General features: G+C 39.0%; 1 protein-coding gene across 1 annotated transcript in view; it reads right to left on the bottom strand.

The window, feature by feature from the left end:
- Nucleotides 1–17,132, bottom strand: part of SMARCA1 (SWI/SNF related, matrix associated, actin dependent regulator of chromatin, subfamily a, member 1) — an 81,974-nt gene that overhangs the window by 7,941 nt on the left and 56,901 nt on the right. The window contains 6 exon segments of the mRNA XM_006082129.3: nucleotides 8,554–8,766; nucleotides 10,002–10,120; nucleotides 12,615–12,747; nucleotides 13,874–13,911; nucleotides 13,914–13,945; nucleotides 13,947–13,993. Coding sequence (XP_006082191.1) covers nucleotides 8,554–8,766; nucleotides 10,002–10,120; nucleotides 12,615–12,747; nucleotides 13,874–13,911; nucleotides 13,914–13,945; nucleotides 13,947–13,993 — 582 coding nt within the window.

Here is a 17,132-nt window from a genome sequence, read left to right as displayed (position 1 = left end):
ATACTTTACCTACAAAATCAATACCTTGAACTATACATTGTGTGGTATATTTCCCAGGTCCTCTGTCACCTTGGAACCTCTATCATAATAACAAAAAGCAATCACATTCTATACTAGAATCTCAGGGCCCAAGCACACTGCCAGTTAAATGATAATTAATATTCTAATAAATATATCATACATTTCTTAAAAACAAGTATCAAATGTTATGATGCTTTTACTTAACTGCTGCTGCTTAAACATCATCCTATCCTATATAATAAAGAGGTGATATTCAAATTGACCATCACACCCTCACAAAGATGGTTGCCTATGACCAGGCCGGCAGGAGGATTAGTGAGGGACGACCAAATGACTGAACAAGCAGGCTGCGTGGGGCAACCATGCCGGCAGGGGGGTTAGTGAGGGACGACCAAACGACTGAACAGCAGACCACATTGGGCGACCAGGCCAGCAGGGGGGGCTGTGAGGGGAGACCAGGCCAGCAGGGGGGGCAGTTAGGGGCAACCAGGACAGCAGGGGGCAGTTAGGGGCAATTAGGCTGGCAGGGGGGGCAGTTGGGGGCAATTAGGCTGGCAGGGGTGGTAGTGAGGGGCAACTGTGCCAGCGGGGGGTGGCAGTTGGGGGCAACCAGGCTGGCAGGGGGGAGCAGTTAGGGGTGACCAGGCCAGCAGAGGGGGGCAGTTGGGGGCAACCTGGCTGGCAGAGGGGGGCAGTTAGGGGCAACCAGGCTAGCAGCAGGGGGCAGTTAGGGGCAACCAGGCCGGCAGCAGGGGGCAGTTAGGGGTGACCAGGCAGGCAGGCAGGCAGGCAAGCGATTAGGAGCCAGCAGTCCAGGATTGTGAGAGAGATGTCCGACTGCCGGTTTAGGCCCGGATTGTGAAAGGGATATGGGATTGGGCCTAAACTGGCAGTCGGACATCCCCTGAGGGGTCCCAGATTGGAGAGGGTGCAGGCGGGGCTGAGGGGACCACCCCCATGCACAAATTTTATGCACAGGCCTCTAGTCCTATATAATAAAAGGCTAATATGCTAATCAACCAAACGGCGGAATGATCGGTCGCTATGATGCACACCGACCACCAGGCAGAAGACGCTCAATGCAGGAGCAGCCCCCCAGTGGTCAGTGCACCCCCACATGGGGAGCACCGCTCAGCCAGAAGCCCTGAGCCAGGCTCATAGCTGGTGAGTGCAGCAGCAGTGGTGGGAGCCTCTCTCGCCTCTGTAGCAGTGTTAAGGATGTCCGACTGCTGGCAGACGAATTTTGTGCACCAGGCCTCTAGTTACTTATAAAATGTTACATCAGCTCCTCACAAGGTAACACATAAGTATAAACACCTAAAACAGACTCCTGTTAGTGCATTTATTGTATTGCAGATTGTTAGGACAATTCTACCTTAAATCAAACACTATAGTTACTAATAAAACACATGCTATTTACAACTGACTATTCAAACTTATCCTATATAATAAACACCTAATATGCTAAGTGTCCGGTCAGCTGTTCAACCAATCAAAGTGTAGTATGCTAATGATATGCTAAGGGCACTCAACTGCTCGCTGTGATGTGCACTGACCACTAGGGGGCAGATGCTCTGATCAGTAAGTTAGCTTGCTGCTGGGGTCAGGCTGATCGGGACTGAGCAAGATGGGCCAAACACACCCTGGAGCCCTCCCGCGGTCCCTCTCTGGCTGGCCACTGTCCCGCGTCTCTCCCCAGCCCTGATCATGTACTGGTGGAGTCCCTGACCCTGGCCTGCACCCTCTCACAATCTGGGACCATCGGGGGATGTTGGAGAGCCGGTTTTGGCCCGATCCCGCAGACAAGGCCGAGGGACCCCACTGGTGCACAGATTCCTGCACTGGGCCTCTAGTGAATAAATAAAAGCTACAGGGCTGAGAGCCTAATAAAGTCTAGGATTAGAAAAAGGTAGATGAAAAGAAAAGAACTCAACCCCATTGGTACATTTCTTCACATTCTATCCAAATCTGCTCCAACTGCAGGTGTCTGTGAGATAGAAGCAAACTTAAGTACAAAAGCTCCAAGCTCATCTATGCCTACTTTGTGCAAGCTATTATGCTGGTCCCTTTAGATATAACCAGTTGCACTTAAAAATTAAGAGAACAGTAGTTCAAAATGCGTCTAGGGCAGATGATGATACATTAGCTAAGGGAAGAAAAAAAAGATGAGGAACAGAGAAAAGATAGAGATATAAATTTGGAGATTATCAGCCTATAGTTGGTAGGTGAGGTAGACATTTGGCCACTTGCACAAAACAGTATTTCTAAAATGTAAATCTGATCATGTCACTGACCTGTTAAAATCTTCCAATGACTCCCCACTTCCTATAGACTAAAGACCAAAGACTTCAATATAGCAGACAGTTATTTCCTTATTTCCCAGTACTTCCTGCTTACATCCTACCATACCAACCTACTTGCAGTTTCTGAATATGCTCGGCTTGTTTATACCTTTGCCCATGAAGTTTCCACAACCCTGAATGTAGTCCCATGGCCAACTACTTTTAGTTTTTTAAGACTTGGTTCCAAGAAGGACCTCTTCTATGAAGCTATTCCTCGGACCTAAAACTCAAGGCAAAGTCAAACACTACCTCCTCTGTGCATATCTCTACATTGAACCTTTTCAAAATTAAGGCTGGAAAGGGACAGTTTCAGCTTTTAAGTGCATGAGTTAATAATATATCTCTATGAGCATAACTATATTGCATTTTTAATATTTTAATAATTCTATAGTCAAGAAGAACCCAATAATACATTTTACAGTTAACCAGTTTTATCAATAATGTATTAATTCATATTTCTCACATTTCATTAATAATGTAATACTCTAAAATATCAATGTTAGCTGTTATCATATAATTAACTACTGACATGTAAAATAAAAAATTGTGATTGGTCTGCTTTATGAAATTTTCTAGACCATGCTGCATAAGCAACAAACAAAAGTAATTACTGTGACTCTAGAATAAGTAGGAAATTTTCAAATTTGACTTTTATTTTTCTGAAGTATAGTACCTATAAAGAAAATCTTTCTCTATGATGAACTAATCACCTAATTAACACTATCACTGATAAATTTATAAAAAAGGGAAGCAAGCTAATAAAAGGCTACAGTGATATTTTCTAAAAAACATTTTTCTCCTACAATTGTCATGAGAAATTTCATTTTTTTAATTTTAAATAAGGAACACTTTCATTAATAATAAGTTGATTTAAAAACAAAGAGTAATATCATGAAATTTTTATTACATTGTATACAACAGTATGTGATTCTCTGAGAGGCTGTCAGAAAAAAATATCATTTAAACTACTACAAAAGGCACGGTAATTGTAATAACCAATTACTAGTACTTTGATTCAACTCCAAGGCACATGGCCACAGGCAATATGCACATAGCTCCTTTATCTGGGAGAGGAAAGGAAAATTTTCCCCAGAAGTTAAAAGGCAAGAATTCTTTTTTTTTTTTTACTAAAATTAAGAGTAAAAGCAACCCTGCAAAGGATACAATAAATGGTTATATCAAGAAATATTATTTATCTTAGAGAGTTAAATTCTGCTTTTCTCCTTTAAGTACTTAAAAGGACCTAAGCAGATCCAAAAATGTACTGATTAAGCTTTGGGTACTTTTCATATGTCCTTTCCAGTAAACTGACTAATGTGCTGGATCTTTTGGACCTCTCATCTTCTTCTCAAACCTCCAAGTCACATTGGTCTATCACTAAATGAATGGAAATAGTACCCTGACATCTATTCCCTGAAAGGAATGACAAGAAAATTAATGAGCTAATAGTGATAAAGATTTTGGCAAGCATTATATAAAAGGTACTATCAAATATGAAGTGTTATCATTTTTTATAGTCATTTGGTAAAAGTCTTTGAATGCCCTAAGACTAAGACCCCATTTTAAGATATTTTTCTTAGGAGGGAAATGGTAGGGCTATTCATATGCTCTGAGTTTTAAAATCTAAATTGATCGTATCCTTCCTACTTGTTTATATAGTTCAATAGGCTTTGATTACTTAAAGAACACAGAAGTTTTTGAAGAAAGAAATCACGATCTTTTTAACACAGAGAAATGAAACTAAAATTCATTTTTTTTCTTTTGTAGAGCAAGAATTTTTAAATGGAGGAGAGCCTCAAAGAAATCTTCAACCTTTAGCTGAAGGCTTTCAAAGTGAGGCATATTTAGAAGTGGAGGTTCATGACTTTAAGCACTATAAGACTGTTATTTAAGTCAGAAGCCATTAATTCAGTACTTTGAGATCTCAGAATAAAATATTACTACCAAAGTTTCTACTTTTTTTCTAAGCATTTCCATCCTATTTATTGGTATCTCTGGGAGAAAAGAAAGACATCTTTAAGCAAGATTATGTTTTTAAAGATAGCTTCTATAGTAAGCTAAGTTTAAAGTTTAAACATTAATAAGATTTTAATTGGAACACAGTGACATACATAATGAATCAAATTACATCTTCTGTATTTCTAAGATGGGATTTTTCAATGAAACAAATTATTTTAACTTTGGAAATCACAACTGCCTCTTTCAATTTCCTAGGTTGTGAATGTGATTCACTATATATGAACAATTATTTAAAATGATAGGGCAAAGAGATCATCTAGGAATATTAATAATCTATTTCTTTGTGTCTTATTTTAATTTTTTTCAATTATGGTTTACATTCAATATTATTTTGTATTAGTTTCAGGTGTACAGCATAGCAGTTAGATAATCATAATTAAGTAAGTGTTCCCCCCCATATTTCCAGTACCTACCTCGTACCATACACAGTTATTATTGACTATATTCCCTATGTTGTACTTTACATTCCCATGACTATTTGTAACTACCAATCTGTACTTCTCAAACCCTTCAAAGTTTTCACCTAGTCCTCTAACCCCTCTCCACTCTGGCAACCATAGGTCTATTCTCTGTATCTATGAATCTGTTTGTTTTGTTTGTTTGTTTACATTGTTTTTTTAGATTCCACATATAAATGAAATCATATGGTATTTGACTGACTTATTTCACTTCCCTAATGACTGATATTATCATAAAATATTCCAAAAAAACGATCTAAATATATTTTAAATATACTACCTGTACTCTAATTCCAGATATATAAGCAAAAATGATCCATTACCCAGGAGGAAAATAAAAACAATATGACAGAAAAGTTAACAAACAGAACACTTTGTATTACAATATTTAAATATGAAGTAAACTATAACATATTTTTAAAGATTTGTTAGAGCCGAAACCGGTTTGGCTCAGTGGATAGAGCGTCGGCCTGCGGACTGAAAGGTCCCAGGTTCGATTCCGGTCAAGGGCATGTACCTGGGTTGCGGGCACATCCCCAGTGGGAGATGTGCAGGAGGCGGCTGATCGATGTTTCTCTCTCATCGATGTTTCTAACTTTCTATCTCTCTCCCTTCCTCTCTGTAAAAAATCAATAAAATATATTTTAAAAAAAAAGATTTGTTAGAAATCATAAATTGCACCTTCTAGAAGGTAATTAAGGACAGAGATGTCTTAATTTTCAAAAGACAAAATGAATGTTTCATTGTTCATTAGCTATGTAGTTAATATCTGCTCTTTGGAAAACACACATTAGAGATTTAAATATCTTGGTAAAGAAACAGGTAAATGTAGAAAGAAGATGGAGGAAAAGGATTCTTTACAAGGGATTTCAGGGACATCTAGTGGTTGTTAATAATATACTTGGTTTATTCTTGGAAAATGAAATAAGTTTATATAGTTCTACAGGCATGTTCATATTACAAATAATATAAGCTTTTCCTTGCACTTCTAAATCTATTTCGTCCTACTGATTTTGTTTAATGATTCCAGAAACTGAAAACAGCATTAAACTCTCAACCTTTTTAAAAATATCACTGAAATAATATTTGAAAATTCAGCAAAAGTTCCACCACATAAAAGGGCATACATGATATAAAATATGATTCACCAAAAAATATAGGTAAGCATTTGTCTTTTACAAGTTGTTGATGCTGCTCTAAATTAAATAGTTAAATGCATAAACCTCCAAATGGCTAAAATGCTAAATACAAGAGGTACAAATTTCCAATTATAAAACATATAAGCCATGGAGATGTAATGTAGAGCATAGTGACTACAGTCAGTAATATTATAGCCCTGGCTAGTGTGGTTCAGTTGGTTAGGTGTCATCCTATGCACCAAAGGGTCGCTGGTTCCATTCCCAGTCAGGGCACATGCCCGTGTTGTGGGCTCAATCCCCATTAGGGGGCCTTCAGGAGGCAGTCAATTTATATTTCTCTCTCCCTCTCCCTTCCTCTGTATAAAAATCAATTTTAAAAATCTTTAAAATAATAATAATGTAATGCATACTTAAAAGTTGCCAAGAGATTAAATCCTAAAAGTTCTCACCACAAGAAAAAAATTTTCTTTCTAACTCTATTTGAAGACAAATGGTAACTAGACTTATTGTGGTGATCATTTGGCAGTGTATACAAATGTCAAATTATTACATTGTATACCTGAAACTAATGTTATATGCCCATTATAACTCAAAAAATGCTTGAAAGGAGTTCTCTGCAAAACATGGTCATAGATATACTAAGCTAGAAGGCACCTTAAAAGGCCAAGAAGCTCACTGTCAAAGGCTTCAGACAATCAAAATAAAATCTCATTTTGAAATCTAATAGACAAATTATTCTACAGTGTTCTTCAATGATTATGTCAATTATCCAAAGAACCCTGTCAAACAACTCTTCCCTACATCCAAACTTAGCCCTTCATGCTATTGATTAATTTTTTTATTCTCTTCCCAGTACTTTCTACTGCATCTTATTAACATACTAGAGGCCCGGTGCACAAATTCATGCACAGGTGGGGTCTCTCGGCCTGGCTGGCAATCTGGGCATTCAGGACTGTCTCACCCAGTCCTGATCGGGGCTGATTGGGGTCAGCTGGCCTCGGGGAGGGACCGTGGGAGTTTGGCTGGCCATGGGAGGTTGGCTGTGGGAGCGCACTCACCACCAGGGAGCAGCTCCTGCAATGAGCCTCTGCCCCCTGGTAGTCAGTGCGTCATAGTGACTGCTTGACCAGTCCTTCGGTCATTTGGTCGCTTAGGTTTTTATATAGAGATACACCTCTTCATATTCTTTTGAACAAGTATAGCACTTTACATTTATTCCTATTAAGTGTTATGTTGTAAGATCCAATGGATCCATCATTCCAATTTCTCTAGTTCCTTTTGGATCCTGGCTTTATCCAAAGAATTTGCTAGCTCTCCCAGTATTACATATTCCATAAACTTGATAGGAACATTCAAATAACAATCCAAGAGAACACTCTAAATTTTTGATAAAGTTTTATGAAATATCTGATCTTATAAAGCATCTGCCAAAATTAGCATCTTCAATATGACACACTCAGTTTTTTACTTTTCTTATTATTCAACTTGAACTGAAATACAAAATCAAATAAAATCTTTGCACCCCTAGGAAGCTTTGGCCAAGAAAACATTTATAGTAGATAGCAACCACTTAAGAAAAAAATGTTCAATATTTGGATTGTTAGTTTCTGGTTACTTTTAATTTTTAGGCTGCATAAAAGCTACTTTTGTTTTAATTCAGCTTTCAAAAAATTGATGATGTCGACATTAAAAATGTGTTGCATTTTATTTCAATATCATCATAACACTGCTAAGCAGCACTAGAATTTAAAAAAAAACACAATTCAGATTAGAAAGTACCAGAATAAATTATAAGTAGCTAAAATAAAAATATCTCTTCTACTTAATTATTCTTTGTCTCATAATAATTTTATAAAGAATCCACTTAGGCAACAATCCATTCCCTCCTTCCCTCCCTCCCTCCTTCCCTCCCTTCCTCCCTCCCTCCCTCTCTTTTCCCAATCCTCCCTCCCTCTTTCTGTCCCTCCATCCCTCCCCCTCTTCCTCTCCCTTCTTCTCTCTCTAAAAGTGATAAAAATATATCCTCTGGTAAGGAGAGAAAGAGAGAGAGAGAGAGAGAGAGAGACTAAAGAGACTCAACAGCCAAATTTAATGTTTGAACTTGGACTGGATCATCAAATTTAAATAACAGCTATGAAAAACACTTTTAGGACAACTGGAAATTTTGTACATTTTGTACATGAACTGTATACTGGATAACATTATTGAATCAATGTTAACATTTTCAGGTAGGATCAAGATATTGTGGTTATGTAGGAAAATGTTCTTGTTTTTAGATAAATGCTGAGGTATTTACAGGTGAACACTAATGATGTGTGCAACTTACTTTCAAATGTTCAGAAGTATAGATATGTATATTTATAAATATAAAATAAAGATATGTATTTCTGAATGCAAAATATAGATTATAGATTATATATATATGGTATATATGTATAAGTATATACATTCATATATGGGAGGGGGAGAAAGTCAATGTGGCAAATGTTAGCAATTATAGAATCTAAGTGAAGAATATATAATATTTGAAATTTTCAAAATAAAAGTTAAAAGAAGTAAGAAAGGAATACATACCATGGCAGTTCTAGACTTGATAAACCAGTCAAATCTAAACTGAGGAGCATTCCGTACGCACTGTCTTAATTCTTCATACACATTTTCTCTATCAAAGCCCATTTTGTGTAACATACAAATCAAGAATCTATCTTCTTCCTCAGTATAGTTTTTTCCTTTGCTGGTTCCATACTGAATACGTAACTGATGAAATGGAGCCTTGTATCTTGCAATCTGTAGATTTAAACAAAGTAGTGTTTAAACTAAATGTGCAATAAGTCAAAGCTAGTAACCATATTAGTTAAAATAATCCTATATAATAAAACCCTAATATGGAAATCTACAGAACGGTGAAACGACCGGTCGCAATGACACTGACCACAACGGGGGCAACCGGTGATGCCGATCAGGGGGCAGGGCCTGCCAGCAGGCGGCACCAGGCCACCAGCCAAGGTGGGTGACAGCAGGAGCCCCCCGACCGCCCTGCCCGCCAGTCACCCCTGATAGCCGGCCAGGCCTAGGGACCCTACCCTATATATTGGGAACAGTCTCTTAGATTTAAAAATTAAAACCTGGCAAGGCTACTCTAACACTGAAAAAACAGGATGATACAGCGATGACATGCATGGATTCTGGCTTGCACATTTTGTGGTCAGCCCTGATTCTGACACTTATAACTGTGTGACAAAACCAATCACTTAACTTTTCTCTGCTTCAGTTTTTCCACCCATAAGATGAAGAAAATGGTAGTACTGCCTCAGAAGGATCATGTTATGTATACTTTTTATAATCAGGGCAAAAAATTGTAGCTGCCCATACAACAGCAAAGATGCATTTCACCTGTATGAAAAGTATGGTCACTGGTGCATACAGCATCCCGGATTGCGAGAGGGATGTCCAACTGCTGGCTTAGGCCTGACATCCCCCGAGGGGTACTGGATTGCGAGAGGACACAGGCCAGACTGAGGGACACCCCCTCCCATGCACGAATTTTGTGCACTGGGACTCTAGTATATGTAATAAAAGCCTAAGCGACCGTTATGGTGGAACGACCAGAATGACTGGTCACTATGATGCACACTGACCACCAGGGGGTAGATGTTCAATGCAGGAGCTGCCCCCTGGTGGTCAGTGCACTCCCACAGGGGGAGCGCCACTCAGCAAGAAGCCAGGCTCACGGCTGGTGAACGCAGCGGTGGTGGCGGGAGCCTCTCCCACCTCTGCGGCAGTGCTAAGGAGCAGTGAGCCGAGCGGTAAGGAGCAGCAAGCAGGTGGGCAATAAGGAGCAAGGGAAATTTCCACCTGCCAGCTTAGGGGAGCAGGCCTAAGCCAGCAGGCGGACATCTCCTGAGGGGTTCCGGACTGCGAGAGGGTGCAGGCCGGGCTGAGGGACCCTCCTCCCCAGTGCACAAATTTTGTGCACTAGGCCTCTAGTCTAATAATAATGTTACAATTATGAAATATAATACTTTGGCATCCAGGGCTTTCTTGATACTGATCCTCCGTTGAATTCTTGCTTCACCGCGTTCAATTTGAGCCATAATTTTCTCAATGTCCTGTAATTCATTGCAACGTTCCCAAAATACAGCTGAAAGACAGAGTTACTACTTTAAAATACTATCATCTTAAGAAAATGAATCCACAAAATTGTACAATAAAGAAGTAACAGAAAAGGACGCAGCAAAATGATGTTTAAAATTAAAATTCAGATCCATCTGTATATGTTAAATTATTAAATACAAATGACATTTTTAATTATCCATCCCAAATGACAGGATTTCAAGATACTACAGATACTGATTTATGCTATGCTTTTATTCCAACATGATACAGAAGGGATCAAAGGAGAGAGGGTGACCATATAACTTAGAGAGCATTGCTTCTTAGCAAGCAAAAACAAAAAGGAAAACATTATCAACACATTATTCAAACTTCCTACAAAGCAGCAATTTCTACTGAAACCATTGCTTCGCCTTTGGAAGCACTCACTGATCTTATTTTCAGTGAACTGTCGCTTATTTTTTAAACTTACCTGGAATAGCCTTTTCTCTAAAAAACAAAAAACAAAACACAAAGTCACCCTAATTTTATAAATGAGCTAAATAATCTGGCTGTATTAATATGCATTAATGTAACTTCAGTGAAAAGCCTTTTTAATGACATACTCTAAAATTTTTCATTTTTAGAACCTGTAAGAAGGAATGTTACCCTGATCAGTGTGGTTCAGTTGGCTGGAGAGTCATCCCATACACCGAAAGGTGGTGAATTTGATTCCTGGTCAGATCACATACCCAGGTTGCGGTTAGATCCCTATTCAGAGTACATACGGGAGGCAGCTAATTGATGTTTCTCTCTCACATCGATGTTTCTCTCTCTCTCCCTCTCCCTTCCTCTCACTCTAAAAATCAATAAAAAATATCTTCAGGTAAGAATTTTTTTAAAAAGAAAGAAATGTTAGCACTCTCTAATTTGTAGAAGCACCTGCATTCATTTATTAATTCTTTCACTTATTCGTTCAACACATGTTTAAATGCCTGCTATGTATAAGATACTCATTAACAGCCAATTGTAGGTATTTCTTCTCTTATTGTAACTAACTACATAAACCCATTCCAATCTCCCCACCCTTTGACAGAGCCCCAATTAAACCGTCCTTGGCTAGTCATGCCACCAGGTCTGGTGTCAAATTTGAGGGAACATCTGATATGTTATCTTTTTGAATCACTTGTTTTCTTGCAACTTCATATACACTGATGCTATTTTGAAGACAATTCTACTTCAGAATATCACTCTGCACATACCCTTTTAACTCTTTTATTCAACTGTTGCTGCAAAATGTGTCTCTCACCTATTTTACTTCCTCTAAGCCCCCAAGTGCTCTAAACTTATGTGATAAAGCTTAAGAGTAATAGAAATATTATGCCAGTATCAAGAAAAAATGAAGTTCATAAACTTTATTTATACTATATGAAATAAAAACTCAATATAATCAGCCTCTAAAGTCCCTGGTGATCATCAGAAGACGCTTTCATATTTCCAAAAGAAAAAAAATGTATTAAATCTGGATTTCTTCAAATGCTGACACTATAGATAACCTTAAGAGCTGGTCCTAGCTTATATTAATCCTTGACATATTTGCCAGTATTATAATGTCTCCTCCCTACAGAATTTGAGTTGTTAAGCTAAGTAGGATTTGAGGGACTAGCATAGAAACCTCAGACTACTTTGTAACATTGTTTTTATGGGGGAAATGTGCTGGATTCTAAAGAGCTAATATTCAGACTAAATATGAGAGCCCAACCTATTTGAAAGTCAAAAACTTCCTATTCTACATATAGAAAATTTCCTAGACATAATTGCCTATATTTGATAAGATTTTTTTTAGAAGCCTGAGGTTGAATATGCTGTGGCATGGAAATTATATTAATTCCATGTGCTTCAGCAGCTAATCTAGTTCTGGTCAAGACCAAAGACACACATGAGTAAGAGAGGGACATGATTCTAGGATCAATCAACAGATTTATTGAAGCAGTCTTTTTAGATCTATTCTAGCTTGTCTGGAATTAATGGAACCCACATGACCTGCCTGGAGTTCATTGGAACCCTGACAGTGTCTGAGGACCTAAAAGGGCCTAATAGGAATTCTCTACTTCAAGGATGACATAGAAAGACACTAATTCATTCTGCTGAACCTGAAATCTCCAACTTTATCTAGAAGGGGGGATGGGGGGCAATGAGGGGATAAGGACACATATGTAATACCTTAATCAATAAAGAAAAAAACTTTACCCAGAAGAGGACCAAATTCCAGAGGTGGGAAAGTGGGAAACTTATTTTCTCAATGCTCATCCAGTTGCCTTTTTTTCAGCAGGGCTTTACTTAGCTCCACTAGCTAACTACAATGGCAGTTACTTTGTTTTGAAAACTCTTAAAATCTTTTCATAGAAATAGAATTATATTTTATACTCTCACCTGTACTTTATTCATAAAAGTTTAAAAGATCTCTGAACAATGCACAATTACAGTGACACTAATGAAATGAATATTACAATTAAACGTCATGGTTGAAGTTATATACAAACCTGAATACTCCATGACCTCCTCAGGGGATTTGCCCTCCACCTCTCGAGCTATATTATCAATGTCATCTCTTCCATACTTCTCATTAGCTTTAACAAATTGGTTAAAATCACGCTTAGTCCAGTTTGTGAATCCCTGTGAACAAAAAATTAAGCATTATCAATCAAGGTTAAATTAACAAATCCATTTATTCTATTTACTTCTATACAATGATACATTAAAACAGTTTAAAAAACTGAAAATGTTTCTCCTCATAAAATCCTAGGTGTTTTATGTTGGAATCAAAAGTTGAATGAGTGCTATTTATAAAAATAACTGCTTTTCTATCATGAAGAGAATGTACTTCTCCCCAAGTACTAAAAACTGATTTATAGTTTCAAGATATTATAGTTTTTTAATCCCATATTTTATACATGTCCTTGCCTTTGGGGTAAAATTGATAAAATGTTCTCTACAACCAAGGTCCATAAGTTTGGTACCTATATTTTCTTCTATGTAACTTATTGTTTTGGGTCTTATGTTTAGGTCTTTGATCAATTTTGAACTAATTTTTGTACATGGGGACAAACTGTAGTCCAGTTTCATTCGCTTGCATATGGCTTTCCAGTTTTCTCAGCACTATTTATTGAAGAGACTGTCTTTATCCAGTTTTCTCAGCACTATTTATTGAAGAGACTGTCTTTACTCCATTGTGTGTTTCTGACTCCTTAGTCGAAAATTATCTATCCATATATATGTGGTTTTATAGCTGAGGAGCTATTAACTTTTACGTATACAATGATTATCTTAAAAAGTTTCAAAAATCTCTCATCATTGTACTAAAGTTCTTTTCAAGAAAGGATAAAAGGCATTTTGAGAATTATGAAATTAGTCCATAAATAAAATATTAGTAAAGTATAATTTCAGAGGACAGTTCGCATCAGCCAATAAAATAAATTTAAATTTTCAAGAATCTGTTAGTAATTATTGTCTCAGGACTCACAGTGAATTAAATTACCTTATTATAATTGATAAAATACATATCTTCTTTCCAACAATTGACACCTACATTTATGTATTTACTGGTATTTCCAAAAGGGTTTATTTTGTGAAAGAGATAAAAAAAATAGGGATATTTGGTCTAAACACTTACAAAATAGCCCTGAGTTTTGTTAATGTATCCAGTCAAGGTACTAGGCCTATACAAAAAAAAATAAGTAATCTATATTTTCTTTTTTCTATTAGTTGACTAGAAGTATATCAGTCACTTAAAATTTTTTGCTTGTGTGAGAGTTTTTTCCTTTTCTTCACTCTCCCTGCTGTAAGAGGTTCAGCCCCATCTATCTTTTTCGCCCTCTCTTGACCCACAGGCTGGATTTGGGATATCAGAATTTCTTGGGGCCTATAAATTCAAAAGGTGGAGTTATGAGTAAACTGTTGAGAAAAAGTAATTAGGGATACACACACACACCACACACACACACACACACATATCAATCTTTAGTAAACAATATAAAGTCATACCAGAATGACATATGATCCTCTCCACAATCCTACTGCCATATTACCAAAATAAAAACCTTAAATGTGCCACATGGTACTTTTTTTATTGAACTTATTGGGATGACATTGGTTAATAAAACCATATAGGTATCAAGTGTGCAACTCAATAAAACATCATCTGCCCATTGCATGGTGTGCTCACCATCCAAAGTCGTCAAAGTCAAGTCTCTTTCTGTCCCCATTTATCCTTACTTTGCATATTTCCACCTTCCCACACTTCCCTTTCCCTCTAGCTATCACCATACTGTTTGGCCATGTCTCTGTGTGTGTGTGTGTGTGTGTGTGTGTGTGTGTGTATCGTATCCTATATAATAAAAGAGAAACATGTAAATTGACCATCCCTCTGCTACACTCACCAGCCAATCAGGAGTGAGTATGCAAATTAACCCAACAAAGATGGCGGGTTAATTTGCATGCACAGGCGCCAGGCGGAGAGTGGAGCGGCTTGGGGAACTTGGCTCCCCAAGCTGCTAGATGGAGAGCAGAGAGGGAGAGCTAGTGGCTTGGAGGACTTGGCAGAGTAGGAGGCCATGGGACGGAGACAGAGCAGGAAGGGAAAACCAAGAGCATGGGGAGCACCAGGAATTCTGGGAATAGTATCTCTGGTGGCAGCCCCAGGACCGGAAGTGGAAGCCCAGAGCGCGGGGAGCACCAGGAATGCTGGGACTCGTAGTTCTGGTGGCAGACGGATCTCCAGACACTAGAGCAAAGTGAGCCTGGAGCAAGTTACTGTTGCAGGTGGGGGATGGAGGGAAAGCAAAGGTGAGAGACATAGTAAAATCAGAGTGTCTAGGAAAAATTAAAGGGAAGATATCCTAACACTTCCAGGAAATCTCCACCAATGAAGCAAAGAAAAAAAATGCCTCTATTATTCTGTGAGCACAAACCAAACTGAGTTGGGGTCTCAGACAATTCGCTCATATGATTGCAAAGACAGAGAGAAACTCCTGGATTGGTGAGGACTCCCCTGAGGGCTCCCGGATTGGAGAGGGTGCAGGTCGGGCTGAGGGACCCCCAAACCCCCCAGTGCACAAATGTCATGCACCGGGCTTCTAGTATATAATAAAAGGGTAATATGCAAATTGACCCTAACATCAGAATGATCAAAATGACCACTGGACCAGTCACTATGAGGCACACTGACCACCTCTTGGTTCCTTTCCCAGCCGGCAGGCTCTGATTGTCCGATGGTGAATGGGGAACTGGGGGGTGGGTGGCGGCGGGGGGTGGAGCCAGCTGTGGGCAGCCGGGGAAGATGGCCCTGATTGTAGGCCAGGCCTAGGGACTGTATCCGCACATGAATTTTGTGCACCAGGCCTCTAGCAATATTATAATACTTAGTCAAGTAAAAATTGAAATCTGAAAAAGAGAAGATGCCTGATGGAGTGGGTGGCTTATATCTTCATTTGAAAACCAAAAGTAGGTTTTCCTAAATTGAGCAAAATACAAGGCAGCCATATTTTTCTGATGTCTTTGTCTCTTCATGGAGTTTTTTTAAACCTGAAAGGTAGGAGAAGAATGCTTGGAAACAGAATGATTTGGCTTTTCTGGGATAATACATATATATCCTATATAATAAAAGCCTAATATGCAAATTGTCCCCTCAACCAGGAGTTCATCCAGGGGGCAGGGCTGGCCAACTGCCATGGCCCCTCTCCCTAGCCAGCCCCACTCCTTCTGACAGCCACAGCAGGCAGCTGGGGGAAGGAAGGCCCTGGCTGGCAGCCGCTAGGGACCCTACCCCTGCACGAATTTCATGCACTGGGTCTCTAGTATACATATAAACTTTTTTGCTTAATCCCTTCACCTTTTTTACACACAGCCTTCTAATTCCCCTCCCTTCTGACAGCTGTCAGTCTGTTTTATGTATCTGTGCTTCTGTTTCTATTTTGTTTGTTAAATTATTTTGTTGATTACAATAACCAAGATCTGGAAACAGCCTAAGTGTCCATTTGTAGATGAATGGATAAAAAAGCTGTGGTATACTACAATGGAATACTACTCTGCCATAAAAATGACAAAAATCTTACCACTGGCACAGCATGGATAGACGGAAATTATTATGCTAAGTGAAATAAGCCAGTCAGAGAAAGACAAATACCACATGATCTCACTTATATATGGAGTCTAATCAACAAAACAGTTAAGCAAACAAAATAGAAACAGAACCACATGGTATTTTAGAGTTAAAACCAATTGCTAAATGCCACATTATATTCTAGATTTGGTTATACAATGGAACAGAATATACTGTAATACATGATAAAAACAATAATATCATTAGCCCCAATACCAACATTATACAATAAAATCCTCAAGCCCAGAAGAAACAGTTTGGCAGTACAGAAAGAGCCCATATTCATCCAGTAATATAGACAGTGGTAGGGAAATGGCAATGCACCTTAAGATTGTATCCAACATGTTGATCAAGTCATCATGCAAAGGGAAAGTAGTGTTTTTATTGCCTGCCAGGGTATGGAAAGGGAGAGTATCTTCACATAAAATGCAAAATGTTTAGAAATGACAGAATAATGGGGGGAAAGATAATATATAGGGAGGAGCAAAAGTTGTGAGTATGTGAAACAGTTTATTCTTGGATTATTATGTATTAACTTGTGGCCTGGTGCACGAAATTAGTGCACGGGGGGGGGGTGGCGGGGGGGAGTTCCCTCAGCCCAGCCTGGACCCTCTCCAATCAGGGACCCATTGGGGGATGTCTGGCGGTCAGACATGTCTCCTAACCATTCACCTGCCTGCCTGCCTGATTGCCCCTAACTGCCTGCCTGATTGCCCCTAACTGCCTTCCCCTGCCGGCCTGATCTCACCCCCAACTTCCCTCCCCTGCTGGCCTGGTTGCCCCCAACTGCCCTCCCCTGCCAGGCTTGATCTCTCCCCCAATGGCCCACCCCTGCCGGCCTGATCTTGCCCCCAACTGCCCTCCCCTCCAAGGGCTGATCACGCCCCCCCACTGCTCTCCC

This window comes from Myotis lucifugus, unplaced genomic scaffold, assembly GCF_000147115.1.
Source record: "Myotis lucifugus unplaced genomic scaffold, Myoluc2.0 scaffold_2, whole genome shotgun sequence".
In the NCBI taxonomy this organism is placed as follows: domain Eukaryota; kingdom Metazoa; phylum Chordata; class Mammalia; order Chiroptera; family Vespertilionidae; genus Myotis; species Myotis lucifugus.
Note: the sequence above shows the minus strand (reverse complement) of the source record. Positions and strands in the feature narration are given on the sequence as shown.